The following is a 27,345-nucleotide window of genomic DNA, read 5'->3' as shown; positions in this document are numbered from 1 at the left end:
CTAAGTTCCTTATACACCTAACTGGAACCTGGAAGTGGCTTAAAGGAATTTTAAGTTAAAAGTTTTAAAGAGGTTAAAAAGAATTTGGGGTGTGGAAATTTGGAGGCTAAATCCTTCAGGAGAATGGTAGCCAGAGGGGATGGCAGAGTAAGGGGAGCAGCTTTTTCAAAATAGCATAGAGAAGTAATTTGAATGAAAATATTTTTACTCCTAATAGTAAATATTTAGGTGTCTTTTTTTTTTTAAGATTTTATTTTTCATTTTTCTTCCCAAAGCCCGCTGGTACATAGTTGTGTATTTTTAGTTGTAGGTCCTTCTAGTTGTGGCATGTGGGATGCCGCCTCAGCATGGCTTGTTGAGCAGTGCCATGCTCATGCCCAGGATTCAAACTGGTGAAACCCTGGGCTGCTGAAGCAGTGCGCGCGAACTTAACCACTGGGCCATGGGGCCAGCCCCCTAGGTGTCTTTTTAAACAATCATTTAGCTTGGATTTCTTATTTTTACTCCGGCATATTCAAAAGCAAGTTATGCTTTATTTTTCAACATATGTTAATATATTTAGTCAAAATCTAAAGAATTAAGGTAGAGATTTTATCATTAGAAGAAAGCAATTTTGAACAAAAAGAAGGAATTATTAGCCAGTCAGCAGGTGTCCACTGTTTCTTAAGTGATTCATAGCATTTTGTAAATTGTGCACTGCATTGTTCAGTTATAGGATTGGTATTCTGTGACTTTTTTGACAGTCCGTGTTCTTAGAAATCTAGAATGCACATAATACAAGATTCCTGGCTCTTTAATGTACTAAACAAACTTTTTTGTTAACTCGGCTTTTCCTCAACTTAATTATATGCTTGATGAACTTTGAGAAACGTGGTAATAGCAAGTAGCTAGGTTTCTATCCACCTGGTGCTGACAGGGTTAGTAGTATAGAGGAAGGAACCCATAGTTTAGGCTTTGGAAAACGTGCGTTTCTGTTTTTAATGCTTTTACTGAATCACTGTATTGGAAAATTTATTTAATTTCCTCATGATTCAGTTTTCCTTTTGTGAAACACAGTGACTTTTCTCCATTTCTTATTCATAGTGATGTTGATGTTTTATAATTATCAAAAAGCTTTAGCAGAGCACTTATATACAAAATTTACATATGATTCTTATAGAAGAAGGTGGACTTTTGATTCCTACACTTTCTAGGGGCAGGTGACATTGATGTGAATTGTCACAGAAATCTCTATAAATATTGAAATAGTAACTGAATCAAGAAAAAAGTCAATAGCTTGTTAACTTTAGAGGCAGCAGTGCTAAGAACTTAGGTTTTCATGTAATCTTTTTCTTTGCACACACTATAATATGTGGCCAGGACAAGATGACAATAAAGCAAGAATAAATACACATTTTAGTGTTACTTATTAAGATTTACAGAGATAAGAGGAAGTATCCCTAGCAGGGAAGCTTATCCTGCTTATTAATGACAGAAATGTAATAGAAACATGATGGAAAATGTTGGCATAAAATCATATGCAGTTGTTTTTGAGATAACACCTACATTTCTAATTGCTTTATTCTAGGGAAGTTAAAACTGTATGAGTTTTAGACTAATGCCTACAATAATTGGGGATAGAAGAGCTTTTTGTATGAAGAGAGACTAAAGTATTCAGATTTTTTATTATTGAAAAAGATTAAAAATGATGGATATGATTAAAGTTTGCATAACTACTTAATGAGTAGAGAAAGTGAAAAATGGTGACAAAATCCTGAGAGGTATAAAAATACACGTGCCAAAGAGGCAGAACGATGCAGTCCCATCGTTGCTCTGACCTCAGTGATCATGAGTTGTTAGTCATAGGGAGGCAGAACAGGTGAGACAGGGCTAGGGCCTGGCCCTTTCTGCTATTGCTAGATGTGGCACTTAGGTTGTGTCCAGTTCTGTCTGTTACAAATAGTATACTGTGAATTTTCTTGTAATGTTTTTTGATCAACATATATGTGCCGTTATGTTAGTTGCATACCTAGGATTAGAATTGCCAGGTCATAGGATGTTCATACAATAAGCTTGGTAGATGTTATATATGTAACTACAAGGGTGGATAGCCCTTGTGGTTTTAATTTGTATTTTCCCGATGTGATGAATAATGAAGGTGTGTATCTTTTCATATTTATTGACTTACTTGGATAAATAACCTCTTCCATAATTATTTGTTAAAGTCTTTGCCATTTTTCTGTTGGCTTTTTTCTTATTGATGTCTAGTTGTTTTTTCTGTCTATGAGTTCTTTGTTGGATGTCTTAGAGATACCAGTTCTTGTCTTTTCTGTCTCTTAATGCTGTCTTTAATGAAGAGAAGGTCTTAATTTTAATATATCAATTTTTCCCTTTATGATTGGTGCTTTTTTGGGTCATGTTTAACAAATCTTTGCCTGCTCTAAGGGCATGAAAATATTTGCCTATGTTTTTTCTAGAAGCTTTATAGGTTTTGAGCTTTTACTTAGAGATGTAAGATATGTATGGAATTGACTTTTGGGTATGGAGCAAGGAAGGGGTCGCCTTTTTCTGATGTGGATATCCAGTTGACCCAGCAACATTAATGAAAAGACTCTCTCTTTCAGGTTTATCATTGTCGTAAGTCAATGGCAGTCTGTGTGTGAGTCTCTTGCATCTCAGTTGTATTCCTTTGGTTAACTTGTCTGTCTTTGCAATAAGTCTTGATAAATGATAGCATGACTAATTGTTCTGTAGGACCAATAAGATTTCCCCCTTTTTGTTACTGAAATTGACAATTTGTGACTTTTTTCCTGTTTTGATTAGTCTTGCTAGAATCATCAATTTTATTAATCTTTCCAAAAGCCAACTTATGTTTTTTTCTGCAGTTTTATGTTACGCTTTTGCTTTTATTAATTCTATTATTTTCTACTTTCTTTTTGCCTTTTTCAGGTTTAACTTTTTGTTCTTTCACTAATTTCTTGAGATAGATACTTAAATAATTATTGTCATTCTTTTCTTTTTTTTTTTTGCTGAGGAAAATTTGCCCTGAGCTAAGATCTGTTGCCAGTCTTCCTCTTTTTTTCTTCCATGTGAGCTGCTGCCACAGCATGGCTACTAAAACACATTGGTGTAGGTCTACACCTGGGAACTGAACCCGGGCTGCTGAAGCAGAGGGCACTGACCTTAACCACTAGTCCACTGGAGCTGGCCCTGTCATTCTTCTTTTTTGATATAAGCATTTAAGGCAACAGATTTTACTCTATAGCTTCAACTGCACGTCGCAATTTTTTATATGTCCTTGCTTTATTATCATTCATTTAAGTACTTTCTATTTTCCATTGTGATTTCTCCTTTGACTCAAGAGTTAGGAAGTATATTGTGTAATTTCCAAATATTTTTAAGTAGGTTTTTTGTTGAGTTTTGTTGTTGGTGGTGTTTTTTGGTGATTTCTTGATTCATTTCATTAAGGCCAGAGAACATACTCTGAAATGATTTCAGTCCTTTGAAATGAGGCTTCCTTTTTGATTCAGCATATGGCAGTTTTGATAAATGTTCCATGTTCACTTGACAGGAATATATATTCTTTTGTTATTGGATGCAGTTTCTATATAGATCATTACATTATATTTATGAATCTTTTTATGTTTACTGATTTTTTTTTTCTTTTCTTAGCTTATTCTGTTAAGAGAATTATGTTAAAGTTTCCCGACTGACTATGGTTTATATTTTGATGCCACATTACTGGGTATGTGCACTGTTAGCTTAGCATAAATTCCTGGTAAATTGGTCCCTTTATTATGATGAAATGCCCCATATTATCTCTAATAATACTTCTTGTCTTAAAATCTAATTTTTCTAACATCATTTTTCTTTTGATTAGTGTTAGCATGGTATAAGTTTTTCCATCCTTTTACTTTCTTTTTTTTTTGAGGAAGATTAGCCCTGAGCTAACATCTGCTGTCAGTCCTCCTCTTTTTTTGCTGAGGAAGACTGGCCCTGAGCTAACATCCGTGCCCGTCTTTCTCTACTTATATGTCATGCCTACCATAACATGGCTTGCCAAGCACTGCCATGTCTGCACTGGGATCCGAACTGGCGAACCCCGGGCCACTGCAGCAGAACATGCACACACTTAACTGCTGTGCCACCGGGCCTGCCCTCCAGCCTTTTACTTTCAACCTTTCTGTGTTCTTTTATTTAAGATGTATCTCTTATAAGTGTTTTATTTTTTATCCGTTCTGGCAATCTTGATGTTTTAGTGGTTGCCCTAGAAATTACAACACTTATCATTGACTTATTGCAGTCTATCAAAAATACTTTTACCACTTCCTTAACAATGCTAAGAACCTAGAACACTTGAACTCTACTTACACTTCTGCTTTTTACATTGTTATCTTGAATTTTCATTGTGCATGTGCTTTAATACTCACTAGATACTATTGCTTTACACAGTCACTGTTTATTTAGATTTACCCATGTATATTTACCCTTTTTACTTTATACTGCATTTCCATGGGAACCTTTTTTCTTTTTGCCTATAGAACGTCTTTTAATATTTCTTTTGGTAAACATCTAATGTCCTTTACTTTCTGTTTATCTGAAAACATACTTCTTTTTGTTTTTAAAGGATATTGTTGCTGGGCATAAAAGTCTAGGTTTGAAGTTATTTTCTTTCAGAAATGTGATGATATTCCATTCTCTCAGTCTTCCAGTATTTCTATTGCAAAGTCAGCAAATATTTTTTTGTTATTTCTTTGAAGTTAGCATCTTTTTGTTCTGACTCCTCTTAAAATTTAGTCTTGTCTGGTTTTTAGTATCTTTACTATGGTGTGCCTAGATGTGGCTTTCTTTTTTTATCTTGCATGGGGTATACCAAGTTTCTTGAATCTTTGGGTTGATATCTTTCATTGGGTTTGGGAAATTCTTGACCATTTTCTCTTAAGATTATGCTTTTGTTCCGTTGTCTTTCTCTCCTCCTGTGAGACTCTGCACATATGTTAACCACTTTTTCTTTATTATGTCCCATTCATCTTTTATGCTTTCTTTTGTATATTCTGTCCCTGTTTTCTTTTTGTGCTGTAGTAAAAATATTTTCTATGAGTGTTGCTCATTCATTAGCTTTTTAAAAATGTGCTTGATCCACTGTCAATCTCATATATGTAGCTCTTAATTTTGTAAATTTGATTACTTTTTAATCATTCCAATTTTATGGTTAAAGTCCATTTTTATATCTATTTTATCTTTTTCTATAGTTCTGTGAATTGTTAAATTCTCTGTTAATTTTAAGTTTATTCACCTGTGGGTCTAAAATTGATAATTTGTGACATTTTTCTTCTTTTGATCAGTCTTACTAGAATCTGTTGATTTTATTAGTCTCTCCAAGAACTAACTTTTGAATTTTTTCTTAAGTTTATTATTATATCTTTGTTTTATTTTTTGGCTTGTTTGTTTTCTTTTATTGGATCCTGTCTCTTGGCATGCTGTTAGTTTTTAACTAAATGCCAGACATTGTGTTTGACAATTTGTAGACGATCTGAATGATAATTTGCTGCAGAGGATGACCTACCCTTTCCTCTGCTAAGTGGATAGAGTGCAGTGAAATCATTTTAGTTAGAAAGTTTTCCAACACTCCATTTTGCTCTGCAGAGTCTTTGCTGGACTTCTTATCCCTCCAGCTCCAGAATTCAGTAAATGTCTCTAGAGGGTAACTAGTTTAGCCTGTGGTTCAGTTCGGTCTCCTTTGTGACCGGAATCCTGGCCCTTCAAGTCTCTTAATATGTGTTTGAGCAGCTTTGTGAGACTACCAGAAGCTCTCCTGGATTCATTTCCTCCTAATAGGACCCACGCAGAACGCCTGGGTCTTTTGCATGGATCCTCAGACTCTTGCTTTGTGACCACAATTGGCAAATACTCTGAGGGAAAAAGTGGCAAAGTGCCTGCTGAATGGCACTCTACTTTCACTGAAGTTTTGTCTCCTCATGTTCTGATTATCTCAGGAACTCTTGGATGACTTGAGATAGAGAAACTTCTTCTTTTTCTCGTATTTTATTTGCTTTTGCTAGTTATTCTTGGTGGGAGGATCAATCTTCTGCAAGTAATGTTACAAGTATTACATGAATACCTCCTGTGGAAAAAACAAAACCAAAAATGAACAATATGAGAAAATGTCTCCACTACTTCATACCTCCCTAATCTGTTTCTTAGTAGTAACTGTTGCTATTATGTATGTGTATGTTTGTTCATGCATATATATGTGTAACATATATATGATTGTTGTGTGTTAAGATTATTAAGTTTTCCAATAGGCTATATATATTTGCACACAGGAAAAAAAGGCAATGTGTATAAAATGGTATAAAAAGTTATTCTGTGATTAAAAAAATCCCCTTCTACCACTCGCTCTCAGTTCTCCAGTTATACTTTCTAAGGTCAACTATTTACCACTCTTTTGTATATTTATTTATGTAACAGCTAAATTTTTCAGAACCCAGTTATACCAGGCACTGTTCTAGATGCTTCGGATAAATGAATAAACACATGAAGATATCTGCTCCTTTGGTGGTTACGTTTTGCTGGAAAGAGAAAGACAATAAACATTAATAAATAAATAAGTTGTACAAAATGCTAGAGGTAATAAGTGCTATGACAAAAAGAGAGGAAAAAATTGGACAGGATAAAGGGGGTCATTGGTAGTGCCAGGAGGGAGGGTGCAATTTTAAACAGGGTGGCGGGAATAGGACTCATTGAGGAGATTTTTGTGTAAAGGTACCTTAAGTACCTTCAAGTCCTTACATTTGTCTACTTATGTATGTTTGAATTACCGTATTCTTTTAAGTAGCTACATAGTTTTCTATTGGATGTACAAAGTTTATTTACTCAGATCTCCAATTGTTAAATAATTGTTATACCTAATCTTATGATGTTGTAAACAGCTACAGTGACCCTTCTTGTGTGTGTTGTATGAGCACGTGTGTGCATTTAATATTTTGCTTACTTTTACTTTGACATAGTTTTTGTGCTGTCAAATCTCAGTCTTTGTGTAATTTTTTCTTTTTTCGCTTTTAAGTGTAGATTGGCATATATCAAAGCTTATGTATAAACTTATAGATTTTGTAGTTTGATTTTTTAAAAAGTTGTTTAATTTCTCTGGCATTTATTTTGTTATTGCTTGGGAATCTGAGCTGATTACTTTCCAAACATCTAACTGATTGTTGCAGGACTGTTTATTGAATATGTTTTTTGATATGCATCCCAGTGTATATTAAATTTTTATGTGTGATATGGTCCTTTTCTGTGTACATGGTGATTGAAATTGTGTTGCTGTTTGGGTAATCTGATCTGCAGGGATGGCTTTAGAGAGGAAGCAGCGGAAGCAGATATATGTAATGTTTTTGCTAGAGGAAAGACTTAATGTTATTGGCTATGGCAAGTAATGTCAAGGAGCTTATTGATTTTGAAGATCAATTAGGTGATAATTGGCTGCTGTGAAGTTCATTGCTTTGTGCATAAATTTGTGATCCATAAGTAAGGCAATCCTAAAAAATTGCTGAAAATATGTTAAAAGTAAGGAACATAGCAAACTATCAAGTAGAAACTAAGGAATTTTCAAAGAATTTTAAGGAATTCCCTAAGCCAGTGATTCAGCTAAAGAAAAATTAGTAATCTAAAAAGAATGGAATGGTCGTCAAAATATTAGTAAGCAGAAGAAAGACGCCAAAGCTAGGAAGTTAAAAAAAAATCTGAAACATATCAGTAAAATAAAATAATGTTTGAATTAATAAAGTATTGGGAAATTAGGTCCTTTATAACAGAGTAGGTTTTATTTAAAAATGGTGACAACCAAAAATTCATAACTAATGGAGGCTGTCTGGGCTTGGCATAAAGAAATAGAGAGGAAAGAATTAACATTTTCGTTAAGATATTGGTGATGGCCTTGTCTTCCATATGAAAGTTGACAGGCTTAGCTGAGACTCTTCAGCTAAGAGGTTGGATTGCTTCCAGGGGGTTGATAGACTCTTGTCTGCTTTGACTAGGATATTGGTTCCAAATCCTGAGGTTCCTTGAGACCCTTTCAGGAGGTCTGTAAAGTCAAAATGGTTTTCATAATACTAAGCTATTATTTGCCATTTTGCTTTGTTGACGTTTGCAATGATGGTGCAAAGCAATAGGAGGTAAAACTTCTGGTACTTTAGTATAAATTGATGCCGTGGCACCCAGCTGTACTAGTAGTTATTGTAGTCATCACTTGCAGAGAAAAAAGAAGCCAGTTTCAATTAAGAATGTCTTTGATGGAGCAGTAAAAATTGTTAATTTTATTGTTACAATCCCAGTGTATGTCTTTTTAATATTCTGTGTGGCGAAATGGAAAATACACATAATACTACATCCTTAAGTACATTGTCTTGAGGAAAAGCAGTTGTGTGATTATTTGATTAGAGAGCTGAACTAGCTGCCACTTTTAATGCACACTATTTTTACTATAAAGAATGACTGACAGACAAACTATGATTAGTCAGTCTTGAGTATATGACAGATATTTTCTTGAAAAAGAACAAAGTGAGATCTGTCACTTTAAGGAAGATAACTGACAGTATTTGGTGTTTCAAGCAAAATTTGAGCTTTCAAGTAAAAAATAGAATTTTGGAAGCCTTGTGTCTGCAGCTGTGACTTTGAGAGCTTCTTAATGACTTTTCTAGTGATATTGATGGTTGTTGTTGGAGGTCCTTACAACCACCCTGAGGTTCAGTGATTTTCTAGAAAGACTAACAGAACTCAGCAAAGCTGTTAAATTCACGGTAACAGTTTATTATAGCAAAAGTATACAGATTAAAATCAGCAACGGAAGAAAGTGCATAGGGCAGAGTCCAGGAAAGACTAGACACAAGCTTCTAGTTGTCCTCTCCCAGTGGAGTCATCTAGACAGTCCTTGGTTCTCCCAGCAGCAATGTGTGACAATATGTATGAAGTATTACCCATCAGGAAAGCTCACGTAAGCTTTAGTGTCTAGAATTTTTATTGGGAGTTGGTCATGTAGACCTGGAGCCCCCGTGTGGCTGACCTTAGTTACTCCATCAGTTTGACTCTAGAGATCAAACGCACGTTATCTGGACCAAGGGCACCCCCCCCCCCCATAAATCATGTTGTTAGCGTAAACAATCTGGCAAGGCCCAAGGTTCTCAGTAAATAAAGACACTCTTATTTGGCAGGATATTTTAAGGGCTCAGAGTTGTCTCCCAGGAGCTGGGCAAGAGTCGAATGTGCAGAGTTTGGACAACCTAGGCCTACTTTACTGCATAGTGGTAACGTAAAGGATGTGACGTCTTGATATTATAAAACAAAATGTGTTAACACTTAGAAGATCTTCATAGCTCAGTGAACCAATATTGCTAAATGACTATGGCATGGTACTACAAAATATGCATGAATAAATGATTGACCAATGGATTTTAATAGATCAGAGTTTAGAATGTTTATAGGCATGGTCGGATTCTACATTTCATCTCCCTTTTGTTTTTAATTTTTTTCCTGCTTTTTCTCCCCAAATCCCCCCAGCACATAGTTGTATATTGTAGTTGTGGTCCTTCTAGTTGTGGACATCTGCCTTTTAAGTATTAAGGTTAAATAACAGTTTTCATATACTATGAACCAAAACAATATGCAGCAAATGATTGAATGCAGAAACAGATAGGAGAATCCACCTATCTTCTGTTAAGTTAGCTGTTAAAGAACTCTATAAAAATGCTCTCTTCTCACTAAATGTGTTTTGGAAAATATAGTTATTTTACACAAGAATATATTTTCTATATTAACAATAACTCCATTATTTGTTAATTTAAAATTAATAGTAAACATATTTTAAATGTTTTAATTTCTAAAACTGTTAATATTGATAGATATAACCAACACAAACAACTTCCTTTGGGGGTCCAGTAGTTTTTTAAACATGTGAAAGGACCTAGAGTCCAAAAAGCTGGTTTAGAGGTAATAAAAGGGTGAAATGAACAACTGACCTAAGGGAAGGGTAGGCTTGTAACGGATCTCAGAGGTAACTGGAACCAGGGATTTTAATGATACCATAAATCTCCATTTCCATCTCTTTATCTGTTTGGCCCCATTAGCTTCACTTTGTTATTATACACTGGCTCTTCCAAGTAGTGGAAAACCTAGCAAATAAATAAATAAACAAAAACCCTTTGTTTGACTTGGCATCCTATAGCTTTTGCCATCAGAGAAAGACTGACTCGTTCTCAGTTCCAGGGTGCAAAAAATACTTGAAAAGAAACTTTGACTCTGCTTAGTTCAGGTGCTCCTCATGGAATGATCAATTTTGACTGGGTCAGGTTCTTCAAAGAAAATGAAAGCTTCCTCAGAAGCCATGTTTTTGGAATTGGGGGAGAAAGAGGTCCCAGAGAAGGAGGTATGAGTGTATATGGGATGAATGATGAACAGGCAACTCCCAAATCAGCATCTTTGAGTATCAGCACGTTGTATAGATTGCAAATATGATGAGAGTTTGAGTAGGGGAGGTTGGGGGTCCAGGTGAGGGAACCAACAGGTCTGCTTCAGTCTTTCTACTGAGAAAATGGATGTAATCACAAGGCGCTATATGCTAGGTGGTTTTTAGATTTAAAACATCACTTTGGGCAAGAGTGGTCTTGAGATGATTCCTTGGAGGAGGTGGAATTTTGGCTCTGCCTGAGGCATGGGTGTTCCTTGGAGGGAAGAGTGATAAAAGAATCTCTAGAATGGGGGTGGGAGGACAATGCAGGTTGAGGAAATATCTTGAATGGGAGAATGCAAGGCACTCTCCAGTTTGGCTAGATAAGTGGATTCCAGTAAGGGATTATGACTTTAGAATTTCAGCGTAGGCAGGCATTTTTGACAAATTTGTTTTTCTCAGCTTCCCACCTGTCAATGCCTACTATGTTCAAAGCGTTGTGCCAGGTGCTAGACTAGAGGATTGTGAAGATGGTGTAAGTGTCCCCAATATCCTCAAGTACCTTTCAACTAAATGGAGAAAATAGATGTGAAAATGACTGACTATATTACAGATGAGATAAAGTGTAAAAAAAAAAAAAGTATAAAAAATAAGCTGGGAGTATGGTAGAAGCAGATTAATTATGACCAGTGGATCAAGGAGATGGCACTTGAACTAGGCATTGAAGGATGGTGTGGATTTCCGTAGGCAAAGGGCTGGCAATAAGGGCATTTCAAATGAAAGGAATGGCACGATCAAATGGATGGAGTCTTGAAAGTAGTGTGTGCTTAATATGTTTAGGAGGTGACAAGTAGTGCTGTGGGGACTGGAAAAGTCATAAAAATTACTGAATGCCGTGCCAGTAGTTTGGGTTTTATTCTATAAGCAGTGGGACCATTTCAGTGTCTGAGTTGTGATTCAGGTGTAGCTGTTTCTGGAGGTGTTGATACAGATGTATAAGGAAATGGAGGAGCAGCGAAGCTGGAAGACCTCTTGCAGGAACTGCTACAGGATGTGATGAGGAAGGACATTGACAGTGGGAAAGGGAAAAATGAGATAGCTAAAAGGGCATTGAGAATTTGGAATTGTCAAGACTTCGTGACTGGTTGGATAGGAGGGAAACAGCATAGAGTAAGTCATAGGTACTGATGAGAGGTTTCCACCAGGTGGAACCATCTGTAATTGCTTTTTTGACCTTAAAAAAAAGCACTGTATTGTTTTGCCTAATAGCTTGGGTAAATGGACTGATGTATGACATAAGTAAAGATGAGAAGCAGGAGAGAAAGAAGAGGTTAGGAGAGGGATGTGGGAAGAATGATGATTAGGTCGCTGTTTTAGTGTGTTGGGTTTGAGTTGACTGTTGAGACCTCCAGATTGAAAGGTCCAGCAGCTGTTGGAAATGCAGGTCTGCATTAAGGCCGACTGGAGAGTTAGGAATGATTACATTGGTAAATACTCTATATCGTGACACTAGATGAGTATGACAGATATGTGATCTAGTTTATATAAGTGGCACTCCCCTTTTTGATTTGGAGATCCTAAACAAAATCTTGAATATTATACCTGTTTTTGAGGACATTATATTTGGATTTAGGCAAAATGAGGTTTCCAAATTAGTTAAAATGTAAGGGGTTTTATATTAAAATGGATATATTCTGATTTTCATATTCATTGTGTTCCTAAATAAGTACAGAATTATGTTGCAGCTCTTACTGATGGCTAACAGGCAAATACTTCCTTTTAAAAAATCTTGTGTTTTTAAAGAAGCACACTGTCTTCTGGGGTTTTTACAGAACATCTCAATCTCGAGTAGGTTTAGAGTACTGTTTGATATCTTTTGTTAGAATACCTGATATGGGAGAGGGTTGAACAACAACTGTTGGTGTTATTATATTTTATAGGCTACTAAACAGGAAGTAGCTTGAGAATAAGTCTTCTTTTCCTTTGTTTTTCTATATTAATTAAGCAAATTAAATACTTCCTAGCAATTGTGGTTATTGTTTTGCTTAAGAAACAATGTTGATATAGAATAGAGCACACTACAGGTAAAAAATAAACCTAATTTTAAAAATGAATATGCAGGCTGATCCTTTGATTTCTGTTACAGAAAGTTCAAAATTTTAATCAAAATTTTCTGTGGCTTCTTAGAAAATTTATTTGTAATTCAATTTATTTGTAATTGTATTAAAATTTAGAAAAAAATTAAGACAGATGTTCAAATCTATCAAAGTAATATATTTTAAACTGAAATTTTTGTGAATAAATTTCAGAGAACTATTAATGTTAAATTTCTTTGTGCTAGAATGCCTTGAGAGCAGATCTGTTTATTTGAAAAGAAGCTAGAAGCGTATAAATTTAAAGCACATACTATGAGTAATAATTATCACCTGTGCCTTAGCTCTCGTGCCTTTAACAATGCCCTCTAAGGTATCATTGTTTTGGCCATGGTACCTGGGGAACAATTCTTTCTTCGAACGGTTACTATGGTTGTCTTACTGAGGGCCTCTTGGTTTCCTAATGCACTTGAAGAAATGTAAAAAACAGTTGTGGAAAAAATAACCAGCTTTTCAAAAGTCAGTGAATAGCTTATTCTGATTTCCAGATCATCAGTAGACAGACAGTTAAATTTGACAATCACAAACATACTTCAAAACCTAACCCTCTTTTTCTCTTTCATCTTTCTCTTCTCTAAATTCTGCACCCCTCACCCTGATAGGTAGGTGGAGCCTTTGTAGTGGCCTTTGAATGCCAGGTTGACTAGTTTGTACTTCGTTTGGTAATGGGTAGCCATTTGTAGACTTTGGAGTTGTTAGAGTGAGATGATTAAGCCTATGGTTTAGGAAGATGAATCTTTCCACAGTTGTAGGAAGAGTTAAAACAGGCTGAGAGGAAAAGAGGGCCTGAACTAGAGTAATCGATGAGGGAATGGAAAACTGGAGAATAACTTGTATAATACAACTCCAGTGATGTTGGAGATGCAGTATACAAGTTGATGGTTTTATAGTGAGAGAGGAAGGAATCAGAGTAGTTTTTGAAGTTTTGGGTTGAACACTAGGAAGGATGCTGGTGCCATTAACAGTAGAGGAGTAAAGAGGTAGAGGAGTGTGTGTGTGTTTATGTTTGTAGGGGTAGTTGCTGATTTTTTAGATTTAGACATATTCACCTTAAGGTGAAGATTCTTAGCAGCTACTTGTTACCTTAGGCCTGAACTTAGGAGGAAAGCCAGGTTTAGAGAGAAGGATTTGGGAATTGTCTTCATAGAGGTTATAGTCTGAGCTGAGGAGGTCCTGTTATTTCCCTAAGTAAGAACAAATAGAGAAATAGAAAATTCTGACGGAAAAAACCCATAGGAAACAGCTTAATTGTAGGATGACCTTTGGCTAAATCGCATAATCTTTTCACCCTCATTTTAAAAAAATGTTATATAGGAGGAAATAACTCGAGAAGGCACAGAGGGAGAAAACCAATGTCTAAAACAGGCCTAAAACCTATAGGTGCTTAAAAAATATTTGTTGAGGAATAAATGTAATTTGGTTAGGATGTAGGGGACTTCCAACGGGCGCATAGTGGAGAACTTTGAGGGCTGTGGTATAATATGCATCCCCACCCCCACTCCCATGCTGGGACCAGATGAGAGGATAGATCTGAGAATATTTTGAACTTTTAGAATGTTTTTTGAGATATATTTCTGTTTGAGGAACTGATTCAGCAAGTAAGGTTATAAGTCTAGCCTAATTCAGAAGCTTATATTCTTTCCATTTCATCTGATAAGAATTAGATTTGTAAAGTAATTTTTGGAAGTTTAAAGTATTCTCATGTTCCTATATGTATATATAAACTTTTTTTGCCTGTGCTGTTCCCTCTGCCTGTGACATCTTTCTCACCTTCCCAGTCCCTTGCTTTCTCTGAATCACTTGCTACTTTTAGGTTTCCATGTGGCCATCAGTTTTTTCAAGAAGTGTGCACTAAAACCCAATGACTGATGTTTTTCTGTGTGCCCCCACGTGCCAGTACTTACTGCAGCAGACTGCAACTGCCTGTCTGTCTCTATTCTCCACTAGATCGTTAACGTCCGTCGTGGTGTTCTGTGGTGCTAACTTGTTTTTCTACCATGTAGCACGATGCTCGGCATGTAGTCGTCGGAGATGGGCTAAATAAAAGGCAGTGTTAGAGTAAAGTTTGCTTTTAGCCTTCAGAGTCAGTGTTTTAAAGGTCCATCTTAAAATACAGCTTAAGAAATGTTTTGGTTTCAATAGGTAGCCGCTGAATCACCATACTCTCCAAATTTTACATTGAGCATTGTGAAATTTAAAAAAAAAAATGTTTGTTTTTAAGTAAAGGATTGCTTCCGGGTAGCTTACACCTGTTGCAGCAGTGCTTTGGACCAGATGGCTGCAAGTCATTTTCTTGCCCTGGTTTCATCACATAGTTGCAGGTGTAACACTGCAATTGATGAAGTTCTTAGAAAAACTCAATTGTGAGAATTGGTAGTTTTTGAGGAGTGAAATTACAGAGATATAAGTAATTGAAGATGTTAGGTAGGAATTGATGTTAGCCTCCTACTAGTAGGTATTGTGCTTTTTCTTGTTTTTTTTGTTTTTCTTTTTAACATGTTTGATTAATGCCTAACATTTTTGGAGAAGGTATGGCCTTTTCTAACCATCATTATCTGTTTTCTAGTGTGATGGGTGTTAAGGGTAGTGAGAATGAGACTGTCTTGGTGGATAGCAATTCACTATAAGCATTGTTATAAGCATTGTATTGGGTCCCACCTTTTGTATATTAGTCTTTCAGTGGATTGAATTTTTAGGTGGATAGAATATGTGATGATGCTGTTTCTTTACTTCCACAGAACTACAGACTCTGTAATTATGTTCCCTGTGGCAAAAGGAGATAGAATTTCTGCTCTTGCTATGTACTAATTTGATCTGAGATTTATAACTAAATATTTACACAAACACACACACATACTGATATTTGCCTGAACACACAAATGAACTCAAGATCTCTAACATATACACATGAGTGTTCTTCTCAAGTTTCAGTGATGTAGTTGGTCTAAGGGGTATGGGTATTACACCTATAATGCTTAGTTTAGTGTTTGTTCAAGTGAGTTTACTAGTGACCAAGTTTTAATCTCTGCGTAGTGATAAGAAAGAAAAGACTGAGTAAAATCACTTAGTATAAGGTATATTGTCTTTACTTTTCCCTTCACTTTACAGAGTAAACTTCTTTTTCTTAACCATCAGCTCAGACGGTATGACTGTAGAAACATGTTTGTTAAAAGGAAATATGGGGGCTTTAGGAAATGTATAGTAGTTTTAGCAAATTTATAGGTCTATGTCTTATCAGCCTGAAGTAACCAATTTAATTTCAGAAAGGACAGCATTGTAGGGAAATCCAAATCATTGAGAGTTAAAGAAGAACTTTAGAAGTTTGTGGTATGATCAGGCACAGAGTCGTAAGTGATTCAGGTGACAAAAGAGATTTCTTGGCAATTGGATTTCTGCATATGTGTTTCTCTGTAAGGACTTTGGTACCTTCGCTGGCATCACTAAGAGGAAGAGCATAGTGGAAAGTAAAAGTGATCTGCTGGGAACTTCAATTTAGTTTCCTTTTCAGAAGAAGGAAGTCTGTTGAGGATAGCACTATTTTAATGTTTTTCTGCTGTATTAGGCAGTTTCCATTTAGAATTGTCAAGTTAGTTTTAAATAATCATGTAGTTTGAATGAAGTGTCTGCCTGTGTTCACACCAGGTTATTTTCTTATCGCCTGGAGTTCTGTATTATTCTTCCTGATCAGGAGAGACAGACCAAAAAGTATGAAGGCCCCTGCACTGCTCCTCAAAAGTGCTCCAGCAATATACAGCATATGTTTATAGAAAACATTCATGTCATTCCAGACTTAAAAATAAAAATGACTCCTGTAGCTTGTCCAACTTGTCTCTTTCATTGACTTATTTGATATGTAGTTTCATCTTGGAATGATATTTTAGATAAACTGTGTAGTTTCTAAGAAAATGAAATCAAGGGACTCCATATCTGCTTGTAAGATTTCTCAACAAAAATTGCAAAACTAGGTGAGAAAAATGTATTTACTTCTTAAATATCCTGCCTTTTCCCCCATCTTCCTTAAATGAGAGAAAAAGAGATGTTTTACTTTTAAATAGGAGAATATTAGATATTTTATTATTAAAGTGTTATGTTAGGCAAATTTAAGTCACAATATCTCATGCATCCTGTCTTGCTATCTCTCCAAAGAAGATATCCACATTGGGGAAAGAGTGGGTCTATTCGTTCTAGAGTTGCCAAGAGAAATGGAAGACTTTCTAGTTTATGCATAGCATGGTGCCTCTAGCCCCAATCATTATGTATGATCTGTAATGTGTAAAAAAGGAGTTTTGGGAAAAGAAATTTCCTCTTAAAATCAGTGCTTTCGCAGAAACAGATTGGTTTCTCTTGCTTCCCAAAACTTGATGAAAGATAATCAAGACTGGAAAATAGGAAGATAATTGAGGCTTGAGTCACCACAAATTAGTTATCCATTATGCAAGTCATGAAATTTGAGATTTTCATTGATGAAGTTGTATTAATCAGTCCTATTGTCTTTTATATGTATCTATATAATTTATATGTATATAGTTTAATATTATTCATTTAATAATAATATCAAGGCACCCATCTATGAGGTAGGTACTGTTATTATATGCCTTTTATAGATGAGGAAACTGAGGCTCAGAAATTAAGTAATTTGCCCACATTTGTACAGCCAGGTAGCAGAGCTAGGATCAAACACAAGCTGTGGCTCCAAGGTCTTTCCTCTTAACCGTTATACTATGTAGCCTGTGTAGTACGTTTCCATTTTTATATATTTTTTGAAGGAGTTTAGGATAAATATTTATTCTGAGTTTGAGATGGAGATTATTTACTTATTTTACAAGTGATGGTAATGAGGTCCAAATGTAGCAACTTGACTATAGTTATGGAGGTTTCTGGTAAGTCAGCTTAGTCTCTTTTTAGTAAGTTTAGGAGGTGTCAGTGTAGCCATCCTTCTTTGAGCTCTGTCACCCTAAATTGTTTTCATGTTCTTTTCAGACATAGCAGTCTTCAAAGATCAGAACTTGCTTAGTGTGGACATTGAAGACTTTTTTCTTTTTATATTAGCAAGGAAGTTGAACTAGCCTTCTAAAGTCTTTTCCAACATTATGTTTTGTGATTCAACAATTCTTTCATTCAACAAATACTTTTCAAATTAATATTACTATGTGCCAGGTACAGTCTGTGAGTTATAATTGCCACAAATATAAACAGAGTAAAAAGTTTACCTTAGTTGATAGAGCCCATAGATATTTGGTAATTTCATGTTACACTCAGAATATCCTCATACCCCTAATATGACACTGTGGTTATTCTGTGTTCCTTTGAAGTATTCTAGATTCCAGTTGCGTTTCTTGTTTTATTTACTTATTTGAAAACAATCACCAGCAAAACTGCCCTTAAAGAGATACAATAAGGCTTTGACTGTAACGTCTTAAGAGAATAGAGGAGATGATTGAATATGTTTTCTTTCATGTCCTTGTAATGATGCTACTGTAACTATTTGTACAGTCAGAAAGTTTAGCATTTTTGTTAAACTGAAACTTTTAGACACATATCTACTAAGGAAGTGTCTTTTCTAGGAGAGTGTCATATCTTTGGTCTGGGGGTATGTTTTGACAAGGCATATGCCACGTGATTTTTTGTATAAAAATGAATTATGTTACAAATTTCAGAAAATCAAGGTAGGCAGCATTTTCTTGGCTGCTGGGGTTAAACAGAATAGATAATGATCCTCTATGAGAAATTGCCACCTTAGGGACTCTGAATCTCCTGTGAGGTGAAATTTTTTATGTTCATCAAAAAGATCATAGGTTAAAAAGGGGTTGAGAGAGATGGTTTGAGAGTAAACCCAAGGACTAGTGCTCAATGGATATAGAGCTTTGCTTAGGTTCTAAAGATCGGTGAAGTATTTGAATAAAATCATTGGGTTTATGATTTATTTATAAAATATTTGTTATAGTTGCATATCATGATGCTATATGCAATTTTAATAAAATGATTACTTTTATCTAGTATGATACTGATTTTTTTGATTTCCAAGTTTTTAAATGGGGTAAAGATTGCATATGGTAACAGTTTAATTTAAGTGCTTTTTATGCCTCAGTAGTAACTTTAAAATATCTGTGCAGGCTCATTTAAAATATTCTTGTTACTATGATTCACCTTGATAATTTGAAGTTAAACAATAAAGATAATTCAAGAAACTGAGTTTTTTTGTTTTTTTTTTAAAGATTTTATTTGTTTCCTTTTTCTTCCCAAACCCCCCCAGTACATAGTTGTATATTCTTCGTTGTGGGTCCTTCTAGTTGTGGCTTGCGGGACGCTGCCTCAGCGTGGTTTGATGAGCAGTGCCATGTCCGTGCCCAGGATTCGAACCAACGAAACACTGGGCCGCCTGCAGCGGAGCGTGAACTTAACCACTTGGCCACTGAGTTTTGATGAATACCATTCAATTTTTTTCCTAGAACAGCCAGAGACTTATAACAAGGAAATGTTTTAACACTTTTTGAGGATCAGCCTCAACAGCATGTGTGCTTATAAGCCTATTATTGGATAATTTAATTTCAGTTTATAGTCATAAGCAAGAATTGACATATTTTGCTCTTTGTCTTTGAAGCTTATGAGCTTTGCCATAAAGGGAATGACCTAATACTGAAGAAACAAAGTGATTTATTTAAGTTAATGTGTCTGTCTTGAACTGAGTAACTATTTTAATGCCAGGATCTTACAGAAATGTAAGATGTAAAAAGTAAAAGTCGCAAATATATCTTTAACGTATCAGTAAAGGTCTTTAGGTGGGTACTTATTATTAGTAATTGTGTAATGCTTCAGGCACCTTCGTGTGTCATCTCATGGTGAGTTCACAAGATGAAGAAGATTAAATAAAATCTTTTAATCCTGACATTTTGCATAAGACACAATAGAAATTAAACAAATAACAAGTACAGACAAATAGGGACTTTGCTTAAAATTGTTCTTAATTTTGTCTTTGTTCAGTGTGTAAGTCTGCTTTGTGGGATAGCTCCACTGCTGTCCCAGGTAATAAAGAATGTGCCAGTTTCATGTTCTAAGGGTGTCTCATATACTTTCACAACTAAATAAGCTTTTAGCCTGGAATTTCAAAATTTTGTCCTGATCATGTATCATTAAATTTTAGCTCTTCAAGGGACTTTTAATGATTATTAGTCTAAACTTTTCCTCTTGGAAGCTAAATTTACTGGTCAGTAGCCTCAAAGATAGTGGTTGAACTGAGAGTAGAATTTTAGAGGAATTACAGTTTTCAATTATGTTTTTCCTATTAAGTTATAATGAAGCTCCACGACTAAGTTTCTCATTATCTGATTTCAGTTTTAAGGACAGACTTCCAAAGAAGTGGGTTGGTTTTTAGAAGAAAGCTGAAAATAATTCTTTTGAGAAGTTTTAAGTTTTTTTTTTTCTTTTTTTTAAATTAAGGAGTCAAGAATAGTAAGCTTTCATTACAGCAGGCTTAGGAAAATAGTCATAGTAGTATAATAGTTCAGACTATTGAGTTAAGGCTGGATACTAAATGTCAGTGTAAGATGAAAGTTTATTGTTTTCTGAATGTTTCAAGATAGACTACAAGTACCAAAGGATAAGTTTGGATGACTAACATATTAAAAGTGTAAAAAAATTTCATAACAATTACTTTGCAAATTTAAATTCCAATCTGTTTTTAAGTATGCTTCTGTTTATATCAATCCATGAGACTTTTATAGACGTAGTTTGGTAGCATGGGTTATGCTCATTATAGCCACTCATTGAAGCAGATCATGGGGTAGCATGGTGGGTAGAATATAGTTAAGTTGAGAGCAGGAAAGTTAAAGGGACAAAGGTATTATTTATTTCCCATGTGTTTGTTAAGTAAATTTGAGGAGTCGAGTTCAAATGTGTGGTTATGGAGTAGATCATCCTAAAACCAAAGAAAATAATCTGCTTCATGTTGAAAGAGGAAATTAGAATAGTAGCCTTTAGACAGTGTCCTTCTCTTTCCTGGTTCCAGGGCACAAACGCTACATGGAATAAAGTTGTATTTTCTCACATGTACCATGTGCCATGTTATGTCAAGTCTTGGTTCCTTCGTATACAGAGAGGCAGTAAATTAATCATTCGTTTGAATTTGTCCATCTTACTCTTATTTTTCTAAGTAAGGATTTGATCGTAAGAAGTGTTCGTATTTGAACAGATAGATGATGCTGGAGGTAGAGAGATGGGCAGAAATAGAACATGTTCATATGTGAGGTGATTAGGCCTGAGGTTATAGAACAAATTTGAAACTGAGTAAATTAATTTTTTTTAACACACTGAAAAGTTAAAAATAATTGAGTTAAAATTGGCGGAACTGGTTCAGAGTAAAATGTAAATGTTTAAGTTACATGTAGGTATTTTAACCTCTAGCAGTATATTTTTCTACCAATAGTAATTTTATGATTGCCGTTTTGATTCTAATCTGTTAATTTTTTCCCTTAGGTGGTATCATGGAAAACTTGATAGAACTATCGCAGAAGAACGCCTCAGGCAGGCAGGGAAGTCTGGAAGCTACCTTATAAGAGAGAGTGATCGGAGGCCAGGGTCCTTTGTTCTTTCATTTCTTAGCCAGACAAATGTTGTCAACCATTTTAGGTAAGTCTTTATTCCTATTATGAGGCTATATAATATAGCTATTTTGCTGTAATAGTCATAAGTATACCTGCTTTAATAAAGGTGAATGACTCAGTGACATTTACATAATGGAGAAGGAAATTTGTTTTCAATTAAACGATTTAAGTTTTAGAGTAGATATTATTGAATGTTTACATTTTGGTTTAAAAACAATATTATTACTAGTGTCACTGTGCTAATCCCACATATAATCATCACTTTTAAAGTATAAAGAATTGCAAAGAGACTTTGAATGGTAAAATAGAAATAAAGGAAATGTATACTTTTAGACTAGGGAGTAACAAAATACAAGAAACAGTATTTAAGAGTCAAGCTGTGTGCCTTTAATTCATTTTATTTTACTCTTCTGAAACTCTTTGCAAACAGTCACTTCAATTAAACAGGCATGTAGATTTTCAAGTACAGGTATCAAAGTCTGCATGTGCACGTATATTTACATATATTGTATTCAATTTCATTTTTATGAGAGACATTGAAAAAAATCATCTAGTGTCTATAACATTAACTGATAAAAATGTTTGTATATTTTTGATCTTTAGATTTGAAAATAAGCTTTAAGAATGCTATTATACCACATGTAGAATGTGAAATTATCATTACACTCTGTAAACATTTCAAGAGATCTGTAAGGTACTTTTAGCCAGAGAAAATTTGTTAAAATAGTATTTAGTCTTAAATATGGAAAGTGGGAAGAGATATCCGAGCCTACAAACATTTTAATGAATTATGTAATTGAAGTTTATAAGTCAGATATGTATTCATATCAAATGCATACATATGTATTTTTAAAAGAAATCTCAAGTAACTTACATATGCTGATGGTATTAATAAGTGGTATTTTAATACAGGGATGCAGTTAAAGGAAAAGAGTATGAAAATTATGGTTTATAATTCCTATGGAAATTGGTCTTCAAAACTGACTCTAAAGGTGTTTGTTAATGCTGTATTTTTTTTTCCTGTACCAATAGGATTATTGCTATGTGTGGAGATTACTACATTGGTGGAAGACGTTTTTCTTCACTGTCAGACCTAATAGGTTATTACAGTCATGTTTCCTGTTTGCTTAAAGGAGAAAAATTGCTTTATCCAGTTGCACCACCAGAGGTAAGTAAAACTTGAATAAAATATCTTTCAAAACTTCATTGTTTCGCTCTACTGATGGGGTTAGCTCTTGTTCAATTTCCTGTGATGTTTATTCTGGTATAATTCAAGAGGTATATGTTGTATTAAATTTTAATTCTGATTGTAGTGTCAGAGCAAAACTGACCACTTCTTTAAAAAACAATAAAAAGTAATTTTTATTTTGTATTTAAGTTATTTTATATAATACTGTATGGTGATAGCCTAAAACATATTGTTGAATGAATGAGGAGTAATTACTGATATCATAGTGCTACTGCTGAAGCTGCTACAAGGTTCTGAAAAGCCTTCTACATCATCAGAGAAAGGTTAATTTGTATGTTCTGTGTAGTTTATTTAAGATTAAATGATAACTCACATTACTTGGAAAAAATATATTGGGTACTACTGTTAAAAGAATTTGTATAAAAAGACAAACATTTCTAGGCTTCGGATGTTTAGAGTCTCACTAAAAAATAGTTTGAATGATCCTGTGGAGTTTATAATTTGGATTTTTATTGGCTTTAACTTTGTGTGGACATACCTGATTTTATTTTGACATAAAAAGGTTATTTATATTTAGTAAATCAATTTTTTATGGTTTCTAGCCAGTAGAAGATAGAAGACGTGTTCGAGCCATTCTCCCTTACACAAAAGTACCAGACACTGATGAAATAAGGTATTTTATAATATATTTTCATTTATAGGCATTTGAGACAGGCATGTGAAAGACTTTGAAAATTTATTGCTTTTGGACTAAGAGGGTTTTGGAGTTGAGGAAATAGCAGGCAGCAAGGCAAAAGTGCTTTTCATGTTGAGTCCATTGTTCCTGTACTCCTGTGTTGGCTTGTCAGTCCACGCTGGATTTGGATGAGTGGCCACAGTGAAGATGATAGGAGAAATATCTTAGCTTTTATTAGGCTATCTCTAACAAAGTAAGGAGAGTTCTGCTATATTCTATACTCTTTTTAAATTTTTCTTGCTACGTGATATTTATGTCCTAACGGTAAATGGTACTCAAATGATGATTAAACTTCTATTTTACATCACGGGTGAATAATTTTAAGTGTTATTAATGGTATAGAACTATAGAACATGATAATATTTTGTTTTTATTTTTATATAGTTTGATTTATATATAATTTGTTTTTAGTGATTAATGCATAATGTTACAAAATTATGCACGGGTAAAGGATCCAGTCAAAGTGCAAGATAGACCAGTAGATCTTACTGGAATGTGCACAGAAAATTCATTGATACATAGCTTTAGATTCTACGTTACAACTAACCTTCAAGAAAGTACTACTTGCTGAGTTTTTGGTGTAATATCATAGAATATCTCTATCTGAAAGGCTGTTAAAATACTCATATCTTTTTCACAACTGCATATTTGTGTGAAGTCAGATTTTCTTCATTTGCTTTTAAGCAAAAAAAATAGCAACACATTGAATGCAGATACAGATAGGAGAATCCAGCAGTTTTTAGTTAAGCCAGACACTGAGATTTGCAAAAATGTACGACAATATTCTCACTGAACTTGTAACAATTTTAATTATTTTCATATTCTTTGTTATTATGTAATGGGGTATATAATTATTTTTAAAGGGATTAGTAAATATTTAAAAACATTTATATTTTAAATTCTAATATGGTAAATATAAATAAATGTAATCCATATAAATAAAGGCCTTTTAGGATATCAGTTTTTTTTTTTTTTTTAAGATTTTATTTTTTCCTTTTTCTCCCCAAAGCCCCCTGGTACATAGTTGTGTATTCTTCGTTGTGGGTCCTTCTAGTTGTGGCATGTGGGACGCTGCCTCAGCGCGGTTTGATGAGCAGTGCCATGTCCGCGCCCAGGATTCGAACTAACGAAACACTGGGCCGCCTGCAGTGGAGCGCTCGAACTTAACCACTCGGCCACGGGGCCAGCCCCCTAGGATATCAGTTTTTAAGAGTATAAAGGGGTCCTGAGAGACACCCCCAAAACTGAGAACTACTGATCTAGTTTTAAGATAAATTTAAGATGAAAATTTAAACAAGAATTAAAATGTATAAATTTTGATTTGATGATATAAATGTGTTTGAAGTTATTAGTCTTTTTGAAATTTGTATATACCTGTGAAGTTTTTTCTTTCAGGTAAAAACATCTGAACGTTAATGAGATTTAATAAGCACTTTAACTTCTTTTTGGGAAAAATGCAAAATAATACAGAATGAATCTTATGATTATGTTGTTTGTTCTAGTAAGCTTTTTATTTTGAATTTTTTTGTTTTTTATGCCCTAAAAAATTAGTAGTAGAGCAACAGAAATGTGCACAGAAGATAATAACAGCATAACAGAAGTCGAAATTAAAAAAAAAAACCTCTTACAACTGCTTTTGATCAAGAAATGAAATTTAGTTGAAATGAAACATTTCCCATTTCTTTTTTACTTATTGTCCATACGTACTCCCTTTTTACTCATTCATGATTGTTTTCTTTACTTATTTAGGTAGTTGGTTCTAGAAAGGAATAATTTATTTGGTTAAGTGGTAAGTCTCTTGCCATTCAGCTAGTGAAATATTGGTCGTTCTTATCAAGGGTTGTAGAATAAAGATAGAATGCAGTATTCTGTGTTTGTTCAAATAGAGTGCAGCTAAAGTGTTGGGTACAAGTTTTCTATTCTTGAACTTGTCCAAGAAACAGTGAGACTTGAGATATTTTAGAGAAAAACAAAGTTTTCAAAGGTATGAGAAGAGGTTTACTTAATAAAACGTTGGTCTGTGAATATTAAGACTGAAAGGAAAATTGATAAAAAAATATAATAGATATGGATATAGATGTAGGGTCAACGGTAGCAGTCAGTCATTCTTGAAAGCTTGAGGCGTTTCTTCAAACCTAAAAGGAAAAGTTCAAGGAATTGCTGATGGTTTCATATTGGTGACATACATCAACAGCTTATTATCAACAGCTTATTTCTCCTGTGATTATGTGGAGGTTGAAAACATCTGCATTCCAATAAAAAGAAACTAGGTCGTGTGTGCATCCCTCTACTAAGAAACTGATAACAGAAAAGCATGCATGTGTTCTCATAATATATTCCTGTTGCCGCTTTCAGAGAAAGAATGTTATGTGTTGAATCATGGATGTCGGAGTAAATTAAATAAACTCTAATGAGAAAAAATGTTAATTCTCATAAGCATCTGCCTGAGAAGGCTAATTGTGCTTATTTAAAATAAACTTTTTCTAAAGTAACTGTATCTTGTATATGCATAATGAATTAATTATACTTATTTTATGTTTACAATTTTATATCTAACCCACATCTGAGAGAGTAATAACACTGAAACTGAAATTTTTAAGTTCAGTTTTCTTGGAGTTATACCCCAAAACCTGTAATACATGTACAATTACTGTTTACGAAAATCCCAATTTGAATCTAACAATAATACAGTGATATAGATAGTGCAGGTATCATTATTAAGCCTATTTTGCATATAAGGAAATTAAGATTCAGATTTTTAAGTGTCTTCAAAATTTTACATGTAGATAATGCCAGAAACAAGACAAAAATCTAGGATATTTGACTTTAATCCTTTGCATTTTACAGTATCATATTATCTGTGTGGTACATGATTACTTAAATTTCTGTGTTTAAAATTTTTATTTAATTTTAGTAACTTCATAATTGCTATTTTCAGTTTCTTAAAAGGAGATATGTTCATTGTTCATAACGAATTAGAAGATGGATGGATGTGGGTTACAAATCTAAGAACAGATGAACAAGGCCTTATTGTTGAAGACCTAGTGGAAGAGGTGGTAAGTTTTTTTTCTTTCTTCTCACTCTCAGAATTCTAAATATTGTGTAAAATTTTGGAACTTGTCCGTAATCAGAGAAATTAGCTATGAATATATTTCTTTTATGAAAAACCTCAGTTCATAAGTATAAAGAATTTTCACCAAAATGCATTTACTGTTAGTAAATACTATTTATTTGTAAAGAGCATAACCAAACTAGCCTGTTTTAATTTGTAGCTGCCAATTTTCAGATTTCATGAGTTTCTAAGAATTAAAAATGTATTAGCAGGGAAGCCACCCTGGTGGTGCAGTGGTTAAGTTTGCACGCTGTAATGTGGCAGCCCAGCGTTCACCAGTTTGGATCCCAAGTGTGGACCTATGAACTGCTGGTCAAGCCATGCTGTGGCAGGCGTCCCACATGTACAGTGGAGGAAGATGGGCACAGATGTTAGCTCAGGGCCAATCTTCCTCAGCAAAAAGCAGAGGATTGGCAGCAGATGTTAGCTCATGGCTAATCTTCCTCAAAAAAAAAAAAAGTATTAGCAGGACTAGCCCCGTGGTGTAGTGGTTAAGTTTGAATGCTTTGGCAGCCTGGGTTCACAGGTTTGGATCCCAGGTGCAGACCTAACCATTCGTCAGCCATGCTGTGCCGTCAACCCGCATAGAAAGTAGAGGAAGATTGGCCACAGATGTTAGCTCAGGGCTGATTAATCCCATTCAGCAGAAAAAAAAAATTATTTTTAAATGTATTAGCATCTGTGCTTATCTGTATCCCTTTTTGTTTTCTTACTCTTCCTCATAAATGATGTTATGTTGAACTGATCATGGAATCTCAAATGGTTGCACATATTTGTTTCAAATTCCTTGTCTCCCAAATTTTCTAGTAACATTGGGAAAACTTAGTTATATTACACGTATATTATCACATGGTTTTACGTTTTGAGTATTCCCCTTGTTTTCATTGTCATCACATATTACGTTATCAGTCATCTTATCACACAGTATAAATTATGGCGTTTTTAGATAGCGGGTCAGCCTTTAAGCAACGTTTGCATCGCAGAGACAATATTCAGCATCACTGAAACATTATTGAACATTATATTACAATCTTGGAATTCACCCTTCCCTTTCAGATTTGTTCAGCAGGATGGAATGGTTTTCTGTATTTTTTACAATCCTCAGAGCTATTGTCTTTAATATGCCACGAACCTGCCA

The 27,345-nt window shown here is 34.5% G+C and overlaps 1 protein-coding gene across 1 annotated transcript in view; it reads left to right on the top strand.

Moving 5' to 3' along the window:
* Positions 1 to 27,345, top strand: part of RASA1 (RAS p21 protein activator 1) — a 101,412-nt gene that overhangs the window by 25,595 nt on the left and 48,472 nt on the right. Inside the window, exons 2-5 of the mRNA XM_046666010.1 lie at positions 21,043 to 21,195; positions 22,203 to 22,338; positions 22,962 to 23,032; positions 26,034 to 26,151. Of these exons, the coding sequence (XP_046521966.1) occupies positions 21,043 to 21,195; positions 22,203 to 22,338; positions 22,962 to 23,032; positions 26,034 to 26,151 (478 nt within the window). The remainder of the gene's footprint in view (positions 1 to 21,042; positions 21,196 to 22,202; positions 22,339 to 22,961; positions 23,033 to 26,033; positions 26,152 to 27,345) is intronic.

The sequence above is a fragment of the Equus quagga genome, chromosome 7, assembly GCF_021613505.1.
Source record: "Equus quagga isolate Etosha38 chromosome 7, UCLA_HA_Equagga_1.0, whole genome shotgun sequence".
Lineage (NCBI taxonomy): Eukaryota > Metazoa > Chordata > Mammalia > Perissodactyla > Equidae > Equus > Equus quagga.
Note: the sequence above shows the minus strand (reverse complement) of the source record. Positions and strands in the feature narration are given on the sequence as shown.